The sequence below is a fragment of the Taudactylus pleione genome, unplaced genomic scaffold (assembly GCF_031769625.1).
Source record: "Taudactylus pleione unplaced genomic scaffold, aTauple2 ptg000276l, whole genome shotgun sequence".
Taxonomy (NCBI): domain Eukaryota; kingdom Metazoa; phylum Chordata; class Amphibia; order Anura; family Myobatrachidae; genus Taudactylus; species Taudactylus pleione.
The window spans coordinates 12,511,536-12,524,252 of NW_028284678.1; the positions used below are offsets into that span (position 1 = coordinate 12,511,536).

At 43.2% G+C, this 12,717-nt stretch overlaps 1 protein-coding gene across 6 annotated transcripts in view; it reads left to right on the plus strand.

Annotated features, from left to right (window-relative positions):
- Positions 1–11,907, plus strand: part of TIAM1 (TIAM Rac1 associated GEF 1) — a 317,485-nt gene extending 305,578 nt beyond the window's left edge. For all 6 annotated transcript variants that reach the window (XM_088481651.1, XM_088481650.1, XM_088481655.1 and 3 more), the window contains 7 exons: positions 1,238–1,356; positions 3,782–3,890; positions 5,191–5,249; positions 5,688–5,790; positions 6,465–6,552; positions 7,827–7,999; positions 9,699–11,907. In XM_088481651.1, the coding sequence (XP_088337777.1) occupies positions 1,238–1,356; positions 3,782–3,890; positions 5,191–5,249; positions 5,688–5,790; positions 6,465–6,552; positions 7,827–7,999; positions 9,699–10,201 (1,154 nt within the window). In that variant the 3' untranslated portion in view covers positions 10,202–11,907. The remainder of the gene's footprint in view (positions 1–1,237; positions 1,357–3,781; positions 3,891–5,190; positions 5,250–5,687; positions 5,791–6,464; positions 6,553–7,826; positions 8,000–9,698) is intronic.
- Positions 11,908–12,717: the final 810 nt, after the last annotated feature.

The following is a 12,717-nucleotide window of genomic DNA, read 5'->3' on the forward strand; positions in this document are numbered from 1 at the left end:
CTCTGCAGGGCTTTACAGTTGGGAACCAGGACTGTAAACATTTTATGGTTTTTGGAATTGTAAAATAAAAGTTGAAGCCCGACAAAAAAATATATATATTTATTTATTTCTTTTTTTAAGGAAGGGAACTGTACTGCCTTTTAAATGTGAGAATACTCGGTTTACTCTAATAATATTTATTGTCACTAAATGTAAATTGTTTTAAATATTCTACAAAATAAAAGATGCCCTGTGTTTTTTGGAAAATGAAAGAATAAATAGTGCGTTGTGTGTGTAGTCAAAGGACAATCCCCGCCCACCTGCATGACATCAGTGCTTTATCACGTCAGTCTATGGCGGTGACGCGTGTAACGATCACCAGCTGGCATCCAGTGTGTTAGAAAAATTGTCCAACGTTAGAGAACCTTATTTTGTATGTGCCGCCCTGCGACTTTTCCGAAGTACCATACAGTGCCATACAGTGCAGGAATTATAAGCTTTCTTCTATGCTTTTCAGAGTTTATTTCTGTTGCCCCCGAGATAAGTGACGCACGGCTTCTCTGCGGATCAAGGCGTCTATTTACTAAGCAGTGTTAGGAGACAGAGTGAAAAGTGATAAGGTGCCAGCCAATCAGCTCCCAACTGTCATCTCACAGGATGTGTTTGAACAATGACAGTTGGGAGCTGATTGGCTGGCACCTTATCACAGACATCACTTTTCACTCTGTCTCCTTAACACTGCTTAGTACATAGACCCCATAGTTATGTCCAGTGCAGATAGCACAACCTCTGTTATTGGTTTTTCAGAATACATGGCTGAAAGACAGAGAACAAACCCAGACGGATGAACTAGTCATGTATTTACAGAAAGTAGCAGGTGGTCACGTACATTAGTCATCTGAGGGGTAAAATTCTCTTTTATGTATTTATGATCACTTTGAGGATGGAGAGTGATTTTAACCTGCTAAACAATTAAAAATATATTTCAAGGTCACAGGGTTTGGTGTAATTACTCTTCTCCTCAGGTTCAGAGAGAGGGAGAGCGAGACCTTGACATCTTTCATGTTTATTAATGACTGCCTAATATCTTCATAGCCGGCAGACATGGATTACACCCTGACAGTCGGGAGCCCTGCTAAATCTAGTGTGATTAAGAAGCAAAGCGAGAAAACCAGGGCTGTCGTATATGTCTCTAAAAGAGAATGTGTATTTATTTTCGCTGCATATTTTATTTTTTTTTCCTTTTCTGTGTTTCCAGTGGCGATCAAGACCATGAACAAAGTGGCCAGTCACATTAACGAGATGCAGAAGATACACGAGGAGTTCGGCGCCGTCTTTGATCAGCTGATAGCGGAACAGACGGGGGAAATTAAAGAGGTACCAAGACTTTGATCAATACGCGTTCACCTCTTCAGTTTTGGCAATGCAGATAAATGACATATTAATAAATGAATGCAGCGACTTAGAGACATGTGGGCACGGTGGATGGAAATTGGTAACGCGGCGGAAGCTGCCACAATCCACAGCAGCGATTCTGTCCAGTTTTAATAATGGAGGAAAACATTTTTATTTTACATTCCCCTATACTAGATCATTCGTCTGAACACTTTGCTACTTTTCTACTAATAGTATGTCACTTTTTGGCTAATATCAAACTTTTTGACAAATTTTGTGCGACTTTTTCCCAATTGAAAGTGCTATTTTCTTGCATATCTCATACAGACGAACAGGCATGTTTGGAGAGAACTTACACACTTACAAATGGCCCAATAACATGGCGTACCACTGTACCCAGCGCAATTGTAGCAAAGCTTAGTAGGACACATCTGAATATTTTGCTGCTGTGTTTCGCAGGTTCAGATAAAAGCATACAGAGCCCACACACCGTACGTTTGCCGTAACTGGCATTTATACGTTTTTAGGTGCAGAATGCAGAAGTTTGTAAAGGATATTAGTAGATTAGTGTGCAGGAAGCGTATGGTATCTCTCATGTGCGTACAGTCAGCAGGGTCGTAACTTGGGGTGTGCGACCGGGGCCACCGCTCAGAGAGCCATGCACTGTGGGCGGCACAATTGCCGCCACACTGCACCTACTTCTGGCTAGTATTGTGTCTGTTACCGCAGCCAGGATCACTACTGTTAAGGCACCGCCGGAGCATCCTTTAGACGTTCCTGCCAGGCACTCCTGAGGACACATCAATCGGCACTGCACTTACTGGTGCTGCCGGCCCTGTCCATACCGTGCCACATAATGACGTCATGCTCCCGACATCATGACATCAGGCACTAAGGGGCGGGCCAGCGCGGGACTAAATATTTAGTCCTGCTGACAGTCAGTGAGCACTTTATTAGGTACACCTGTTCCATAATGCAAATATCTAATTTGCCTTTCATGTGGCTGAAACTCAGCGCATAAAAGTATGGAAACATGGTCAGGAGGTTCAGTTGCTAATTAGACCACACACCAGAGCAGGGAAGGACCAGAGCAGGGAAGATATGTGGTCTCTTGTAGAGATGTGTCCTCATACACTTATCGTCTATGCTCCATATAGTGCAAGATGCCCGGCACGATAGACGCTCAGAGGAGTACCTACCATCTTTTTCTTTAAGTTGTGCATCTTATTCACGTTACAGACACAGCTTAAACACCACTCATAGTGTTCTACAGACGCTGGGATAATTTAACCGCACAAGAATTAATTTTGCGCATGCACAAAGTCGCAGATGACGCCCAAATGAACTTGGCGAGAGAAAAAGCCGCAGTCGCTGCATCGTAGCACAGATTCGTGCTCATTCGCGCACACGGATGTACAAATAATCAGTGTAATCAGAGCAGTTTTGTCGCTTCCAGTTGGTTCCACCAACATTGCCATGAGTGCAGTGTACTCCAATAGCCTCCACAGTCACCAGATCTCCGTACAATACAGCACAGGAGATTTGCAGCTTAAATATGCAGCCGACAAATCTACAGCAACTTGGTGATGCCATCATGTCACCAGGAACCAGAATCTCTAAGGAGCGTTACCAGCATCTAGCTGAATCCAGGCTGTTCGGGGGGCGATAACATGCTGAATTATGTTGAGATCTCAGCACAATTACTTTGTTGTACCTCTTTGACAAATGTGTCAAACAACATTCAGCAACATTGGAATGCTGGCCTCACGTGTGACCCCTGGTAGCTCAGTGGTGCCACACTTTGCTTCTCCAAGCAGGCTTTGGGCACTAAAGACGATATCACCTACTGAATGCACTGTCCCCCTTATCGGAGAACCACTGCAGTGCAATCTGATTGGCTGGCCTTTTGCTTGATTCTCCTCACCACCCAATCATTGAATCACTGGGAAGAGACTTATATGATCACTAATCCCATAATACAAGTTACCGTCAATGAATAAGTGTCAGGTAGATATTGAAGCTAAAATTGGGAAAGTGGGCGGAATATTTTAGTCGCAGATTTTCTGGTAATGATCTTTTTAAAAGCAAAAACATCTGATAAGAGAACAATAGCCTGTACTGAGTCTGTATATACAGTATAAAGGTTGTTATGAACTTTTATATAGTTAATTTGTATTTTTTGATTTAGTGGTTCTGTACCGTAACTTGAGGCCAGGAAGATATTTAATTCTTAGTTTTGTTTTTGCGTCCCTGGTGTGCAGTTTGGGTTACGCTTAGATTGTCACCTGGTGAGCGTTAAACCATGGCACCAATGACTTGGACAATCCTGCGTACAAGGCCTGATAAACTATTTGGTTTTGAAGCTGGTTGATTTCAGCATTTGAGTTAGACTCTTGTTGTGTTGCAGGTGGCAGACTTATCTATGGGAGACCTATTACTGCACAGTACCGTTGTATGGCTGAACCCTCCGGCATCACTGGGGAAATGGAAGAAGGACCCTGAATTGGCAACTTTTGGTAAGCTCGTGTTCTTTCTTGTACAGCTGTGGTCGTTATGGCAGCAATTTACCACTGGCCTTCTTTATACGTCGTTTGCCTAAAAAGGACGACTGTATCACTTTGGTGATAGGAGGTGTTATTGGTGACCTGGCACCAGCTATGGCAATAAAACGGTGGCAAGCAAAAATGCAGTAGGAGATCCACTATGTAGGTAATGTGGGAGCAATAGAGTCCATCCATAAAACTATACGATGTATCTTTACTATAGTGCAGGTTTTTTGAAGTGGAGATGTTGCCCATAGCAACTAATCAGATTCTGCTCATCATTTATCTAGCACCTTCTAGAAGATAATAGCTAGAATCTGATTGGTTGCTATGGGCAACATCTCCACTTCTAAAAACCCACACTTTAGTAAATATACCCCTTAGACCCCTATACAAAGTTATAACTCTGCCCTCTGTAGAGCTATGTAATTATGCACTTTTTTTTATCATCTTGTCCCTTTACATAGAACAATGAAATCAGACCGATGACGTTATAAACCCCTGGCAGAGCTCCGTAATATAAGAGAGTCTGTGGCTGCTGCTTGGGGATCAAAGTCGTTCAGTGTATAGAAAAAATATTTCATGCATGCATTATAGTAAACCTACATACATGTATTTATTTTATTTATTTATTACCAGTTATATTTATATAGCGCACACATATACCGCAGCCCCAGTGGAGCTTACAATCTGTATTGCCTACCACATGTACATAGGGTTCATTTTTGTTAGGGGCCAATTAGCCTATTAGTATATATTTTTGGAGTGTGGGAAGAAACCGGAGTACCCGGAGGAAACCCAGGCAAGCTCAGGGAGAATATACAAACTCCACACAGGGCCGTGGTGGGAATTTAGTCTCATTTAAATACAAGACTTTGGTGGAAAAACATAGCTGTAACCCACCGGGCACTACTAGCTCTCAATGTTAGGGGGCAAAAAGATCTGGGCATCATGCAAACGAGGGAACATACCCTATGAATGCAGCTTCTATGTCACTTCAATCTCCTTTAAATATCTTGTCCTGTGAGACAGAATTTTGTTTCCCGCGTAAACTGAGACGCACATATTCAGGCAAACGGTTACCACCCCGTAGACACGGCCATCTTTACGTGCAGACTGCATTTACTGATGTTCCCTGAAATTGAGAAAATAAGTTTGTGCTGCACTCTTTCACCATCTGGCTCTTACAGTACCTTAAAGTAATACAGATCTGGGCTTACTGACATTCCTGACTCTGTGCTCATCCGCTTCAATGTCTTCTCTCATTTGCCAGTTTTCAAGGCTGCCGTGGTGCTGGTGTACAAGGACAGCTCCAAGCAGAAGAAGAAGCTGGTACGTTCTTTTGTGTTTCCTCAGTAGTGACCAGGGACAGGGCCAGTGGCGTTTCCTGGGTCATAGGAACATAGAATTTGACTGCAGATAAGAGCCACTTGTCCCATCTAGTCTGCTCTTTGTTTTTTTTTTTACCATTTTGGTCCCTAAACCCTGTTTGATTCTTGGATCTTTGTAAGGATATCCTTATGCCTAGCTCATGCTTTCTGTACTGTATTCGCCTCTACCACCTCTGATGGGAGGCTGTTATCCACCACCCTTTGTGTGAAGTAATTATAGGTAGATCACGGGTGAAAGGAACCAAATTTCATCTTTGCTGCAGAAATGCAGATTTCCTGTACCTGAAGCCCATTATAACGATATTCCTGTGCTAATTACTCTTCCCCTGCAGTGACAACACAGGGCTTAGATTTATATTCTATAATAAATATTTTGTAGGGCGGATCACACCGGGCGTCTATGTTTGAGGACCGGGATCCTTTTCGCTTCAGACACATGATTCCTACTGAGGCTCTGCAGCTTCGAGCCATGACCACATCAGGTAACCAGCAGACCCTCCTCTGCAGCTTGTAGGGTCCTGTGCTATAAAGGGAGGTATTGATGGTTTTGATATGCACTGTTCTCCTGCACACGGAGTGTGATGTCACCAGCTCCTAGTGGATGAATAGATTACACCCTAGTGGGGGTGTGTATTCTTCCGCCACGATGTGTAAGGGACTGGAAAAAACTCCAAGGTATGTAGTATAGCAGAGGTTCCCAAACTCCACCATTACAGTCCAGGTTTTAAGACTATCCATGCTTAAGCCCAGATGGTTAAATTAAATTGACTGAGGTACTAATTAGGTCACTTGTGCTCAAGCATGGATATCCGGAAACCTGGACTGAAATGGCGGCGTTTGGGAACCTCTGAAGTATAGTATAGCCAGAACGGGTCTTGTTTTTTTTTATGAAACAGCCTTATTATAACTTTTTATTTGATTTTATTTTCTTCTGAGTTATCTGTAAATTTAATGCTGGTTTGGTGTAATTCTTGTTTACTGTGAGCCATTGAAAAAATAAATGAAACAGTTTTTAAAGCCCAAGCTAGCGGCTTTCTTCTTGTTCACAACTCTTGAAACTTGGGCACTAATACATTTGTAGCCTCATACACGTGTCATACTCTGGTGTAAGGTGAAGTAGTGTTTGATGTTCATTCAGTTTTCTCTTTCCTACAAGATGCGGAAACAAACTCTGTCTGTGAAATCATCCACGTTAAATCTGAATCTGAGGGACGGCCAGAGAGAGCCTTTCACTTATGCTGCCGGTATGTGTGCGATTTAAAAATAATTATTATTCGAAGGCTGAGAGAGTTTGTGGTTTCTGAGGTTTTATTCCATTTACAGCCGTACAATATTTTTACTGCGACTTGATGATGTTTATGAAGACTGCTGCTTTATAGCGCATACGTGAAAAGCAATCGCACGTTCTGCCCCCTCGCGGTGTCTGCAGCTAATAGTGCTGGAAGTCCCTGCAGCGTGAAACCGAATTCCCCTCCAGCCGATACCGCACGGTGTCTGTGTGACTCCATTTCTTTCTCATTCTGTTTTCTTCACTTTGATCTCTGGACAATGCAGATGTTTGGTGAATAGTTGGACAGCATCATGCGGATTCTGTCCGTGTGACGGTTTGTGACCGGCACATAATGCTTCATTGTTCTGTAGAATTGTCACCTGATCACTGTTTGGCTCTTCCTGGGGCGAGTCTTGGCATCATTTTAATTTTTTGACCAAATGACCCCAATGTTGTTACTTATGTGGACCTAAAATTCCATTGGGACTCTATCATACTATAATCAAATGTGTTGGAGGACAATGCAATCAGACAAGGCCCTAAAAAGTTGTATACGCGGTCATTGGCCACACTCACCAATTTGGCCAATGCGTTCTTGTTTATTTATTTATTATTTTATTTATTACCAGTTATTTATATAGCGCACACATATTCCGCAGCGCTTTACAGAGAATATTCGGCCATTCACATCTGTCCCTGCCCAGTGGAGCTTACAATCTATATTCCCTACCACATGCGCACACACACACATACACACACTAGGGGTAATTTTTGTTAGGAGCCAATTAACCTACCAGTATATTTTTGGAGTGTGGGAGGAAACCGGAGTACCCGGAGGAAACCCACGCAAGCACAGGGAGAATATACAAACTCCACACAGTTAGGGCCGTAGTGGGTATCGAACCAACGACCTCAGTGCTGTGAGGCAGTAATGCTACCATTACACCGTCTTGTTCAGTTTGTCCAACTGTATCCAGATGAAGCCACTTAGTACTTAGATCGGATGATTGGCTCTCTCATGTTTCTAGTCCTCCAATCACATTGCTGTCTTTCATAGTGTAAAGAACAATGCACCTTAGTAAGGAAGTACGTCTGATATACATATGTTCTGAGCTGTGTGCTGTGTGTGAGCAGTAGGTTAAGAACACCCAAATTAGTAACATACTTAAGCAGAACTGTTCAGCATCTAAGCAGCGCTCAAGGTGATCTGTGCTTATATCAGTGTAACCCATCTCTGTGTCTCTCCAGCTCTCCAGGGGGGAAGAAGGAGTTCCTAAGAGCCGTACACTCCATCCTGCGGGACAAGCATCGGAGGCAGCTGCTGAAAACCGAAAGCTTACCCAACTCCCAGCAATATGTCCCCTTTGGGGGGAAGAGGCTGTGTGCACTGAAGGGCGCTCGCCCTGCCATGAATAGAGCCGGTAAGTAGGATCTTCCGTACTGCAATGTTGAAAATTACATTGTCTTGTAATATTCATATGGGGTGTGCAGAAACCATCTGATCAACAGCTTGGGCACATCCAGCACCTGGGCCAATGTCTTTAGGTAAATCTGTCCATGAGTGAGAGAGATGGGAAAGGCTGCAATGGCCTCTATCAGTTCCCCAAAGCTCAGGGACGGAGGCCAAATATCAGTGTACACCAGTCAGGGCCGGCTCCAGGGATTGGAGCACCCTGTGCCGGCCCTTAATAATGCGCCCTTACAATTACCATAGGCCACGCCCCCTATGTGACGTTATTTGTAGGCGTGCCCGCAAGGCACGTCTCCAAATAACATCAGGCTGGGGGGTAAAGCCCAGCACTCAGTCACTGGCTGGGCTTCCCCCAGCCCTCTCCCGTCAGTGAATGGATGCGCGCGGCATCCATTCACACTCCGGGGGTACGGCACAGCTGCGGCGGTGAGGGTCCCCAACCTCCCGATTTGACCACCCGCGGGACACTTCGGCCCGCGGGTGAAACAGCTGGGTAGGGGTGCCTCCTCTACGTGTGGCGCCCCTGTGCTACCGCACTGGTCGAACACCCCTAGAGCCGGCCCTGACACCAGTAGTATATTGCAAAACGGGACTATGCTAAGCATTTGGAGAACAATGGCAGACAGTGTATAGTTACTTTGATTGGAAAGCACCTCTGTAGCCCTGTAGAGCAGCCGCTAGTGTACATGTAAGATGAATAATGACATCACAGAGGATGCCTGCAGTGTGTTTCTGCAACATCTTTGCTTTAGTCTTGTCACCCAGTGTGTTGCTCCACGCCATATTGTTGTGTATTAAATACAGTCTAACAACGTTGTTACACAGCAGTGCGGAGACACAAGTGTTTGCTCACACTGGAGGAGTCGGCGGCTGTTCTGTAAAGTGAATCATCGCAGGTCACATGTAAATCGCTAGCAATCGTTACTGTCTAAGGCACAGGCGAAATCTTCCATGGGTTCTGTTCCTTCCTCTGCTTCAGAATTAAGCACCAACATTATGCATGTACCTGATCAAATACATTTGGAATAACAGAGGGGTTTACATTTACTGTACATACTTAAAAAATTTTTTATATGTAGTCTCCTCATTTACTTAATTGAGAACTAGACTATAGTTACTATCAGCTGTTTGCAGATCCTGAATGTTCCCAGCGTTGTCCAACATTAAACTTACTGAATACAAGTTTGACAAAAGCTCTAAAAATGACTATTGTCTGTTTCTGTTGAGAAATGGAATCGCTAGCATGTTAAATACAACTTTTCTGCTGCAATCATGTTATAAAGTGAAGTATGACTGATCATTTTAGGTTTTTCTTAAACCATATTGATGACACTATTATAAATGAAAATGATGTAGGAAAAAAGGTTAAAAGGCACAGCATGTACGTTACTGTACGCCTGTCTTTACAATATAGAGATGGATCACCATCCAAGCAACAGACAGACAGCATGTTCTGTGGATTTAGTTGGGTATAAGCTATCTGTGGTATGTTTTTATAGTTAACTTGCTGTTTAAGTATTTACAATTTTAGGTATCTCTAAAATAATTTCAGCACAGCTGTCGAATAAGCCTTTATACTTATTAAAGTACATTAAACAGTTACCCTGCTCTTGTAGACCTTATATATGACTCTGCTTTTTGTTTTGCAGTCTCTGCTCCCAGCAGGTCTCTTGCCCGGAGAAGACGCCTTGTCAGAAATCGGTTCACCATCGATTCGGACACAGTCTACTCAACGAGCCCCGACAAAGAGTCGGAAACAGAGACTGAACTTAAACCTCCTCAGCAGACGACCAACGGCGGAGACACCGACCGCTGGGTGGAGGAGCAGTTCGACCTCGCTCAGTACGAGGAGCAGGAAGATGTCAAGGAGACTGACATCCTCAGCAGCGACGACGAGTACTGCGAGTCGATCAAGGGTGGTTCCATGGAGAAAGATCTGAGTGAGCAGCTCAAAGCCACCTCCATCTCCCACAACCCAATAAGTAGCATCGCCCAGAACACAATGGGCACCCATGCGTCCCGTATGACCCAGCTGAAGAAGCAGACTGCTTTTTCTGGAATGAACGGCAGCATCGAAAGCAACGCCGACGAAGTCATATGGGTGAGACGCGAGGACTTTGTGCCTACCAGGAAACAAAACACCCAAATCTAAAGCTGTCACTTTTAACGCTACAGAAGGGTTTCGAATAGGTGACAGTATTCCCCCCCCTCTCCCATGCACTGTGGAAACGTGTTCCTCTAGACTGCACACTTGCACACACCGGCAGCTAAACCGGCCGCAGAGCCACATCGGGTTACAATAAAGCAACTGCGCAACATCCTGTTACACAAAGCCCAGTCCTCCAATCGCTGGCAGGGACCGGGCTCATTACTATTATTTATTATAAAACAATCAGGGTTTGGACAGAAAGGGTAATGTACAAAATGTGGCAGAGGAGACGAGAGGCAATGAGATAGCACAAAGAGGTAAAGGGATTCGTGTTGTAATCGCTCAATCGGTCCTTGGTCCCCCTCCCCCCCCATTGCCTTTCCATTATTGCCGTGTTTCTTCTCCTTCGCCCCATCCGTGTTCTGCTACAGTAGCTTTGTATTTTAAAAGTGTTTTGAAGGATAGTTTTGGAATCTGTGTTACAAAGCTCTTTACTTTCCCCCGTTTTGACCTTATTGCTGGTTATTTAAGTCATGTTTCAAAGTAGTTTAATTTTTTATACTGAAAAAAAAACACAAAAACATTCAAATTGTACCAATGCCAAACTCTTCCCAGAGACTCGGATGTAAAACTTGAAAAAGGAAAGTTCAATATATATATTTTTTGTTTTGGTAAATTTTTACCTTTTAAATTCAGGGACACCGAAGGGATGCGGAGCATTTTACATTGTAAACATACAGATAATCTAGTCTTTCATAGGAGAGAGGACGCACTAGTTTTATACGCATATATATATATATATATATTATATATTTAATATAGAGAGTCTCAAATGAGAGGGCATCCACAAGTTCTACATTAAACATCCTGATTTTTCTAAGCCATACTTCGATTCAAACCACAATGCATCTACCAAATCCTGACCAGCTCATGGACCATTCGGATAGGAGATCTTTGGCACTTAGTGTATGTTAGGACCACACTTCCCATTAATTTTCTCGTTTGATCAATTCTCCGTCCCCACCAAACCACATGACAACTCAGCATCTATATAATATTTTTTTTATTTTTTTTTAAATAAAAGGATAACTTTGCTCCATTGTGACAAGAGACTTTTACACGTTTGTGTTGTGCAGAATAAGACCTCTTCATGTTGTGGTAACTTTGGTGGATATAGCTACTTAATATCTTACGGGCCAGAGGACCCCCCTCAAACCGGCCGTGGTTTTCCCGGCCCGGTAAGATCTTAAGGCCAATGTACATGACGCTAGCTATGTTTCCATTGTGATGTGAACGAGTGAGGGTGTGCCCTTGCTATGCTTTGCAAACCTAGTACATCTTCTGTTTTTATTATATTGGTTGGTGTGACAGTGAATTTCGCAAAACCCACGAGCAAAGCTCCTTTTTCCTTTCGTAAATCTATTGTTACTCTATGCCATCTGCAATTCACTTGTGTACGCCCCAACTTCGATATTGGAGGTCAGCAGTCCTGTGGTGTTCCGTACCAAGCAAACTATGGTCCATTGTGAAAGACTGGAAAGTTTGGTGCTCTTCTAGGTACCATTGTATGTACATATTGTCATGACATGTCTTATGTCAGATGTTCTTATATATTTCTTTTATAAGCTGAAAGAAGGTCTATTTTTATGTTTTTAGGTCTATGAATGAAAAGTTGTAAATGCTTGTCAAAGAATAAAATATGAAATTCATTTGTCTGCCTGTTTCAATGACGCACAATGGCCGCCTACAGTGTGTGACACCTACAGGAGAGCTTTACACGGCTTTTATTATTGCCATCTGCTATGCAGCTACTCGCAGAGTTTGACATTGATTTTTTTTCCTCACATTACATTATACTTTTACGTGTCAGATTTTTTCACTAACAATAGAACATGACAAGGCCCTATGAGGGGGTGGAAGTAAGGGCGAGGTTGCTCTGTGCACATTGCCGGTAATTACGGGAGAGGAAGCCTCGCTTGTCTTTGCGCACGTTATATTAGCACATAAGTTCCAACGGAACTAACCTTGGTTAGTATGAAACTGTAAAGTTATGATAATAGGAACCTCCATTAATACAGATACAATTGACAGGGAGCAGTCGGGTATCATGCATACTTGCCTACATTTGAAAAAGCATTTCAGGGAGATTGTGAAAGCAGCACCTATGAGCACGGCGGTAAAGTGGGCGTGTACTGCTATATCTGGGAGGCGTGTCATAAAATTGATTTACATCCACATGTAAATGAGCCCCAAAGCAGTTAGTAAGATCTACTTGTTGATGAAAACACACGGATACTTCTCAAAAAATACATGTAGCCATAGGGATCATTGTGCCTTATAACCAATGCAGGGAAATGATACTTATGATCCCATTTGAATGTATATATCTCTGTTTTTTTCTTTTATATAACAGTGTCATAATGGGGGAGATTGGTAGACTCTTCAGGGAGTCAGGGAGATTGCTGCTATTTCAGGGAGTCTCCCTGACAATGAGGGAGAGTTGGCAAGGATGGTATCAT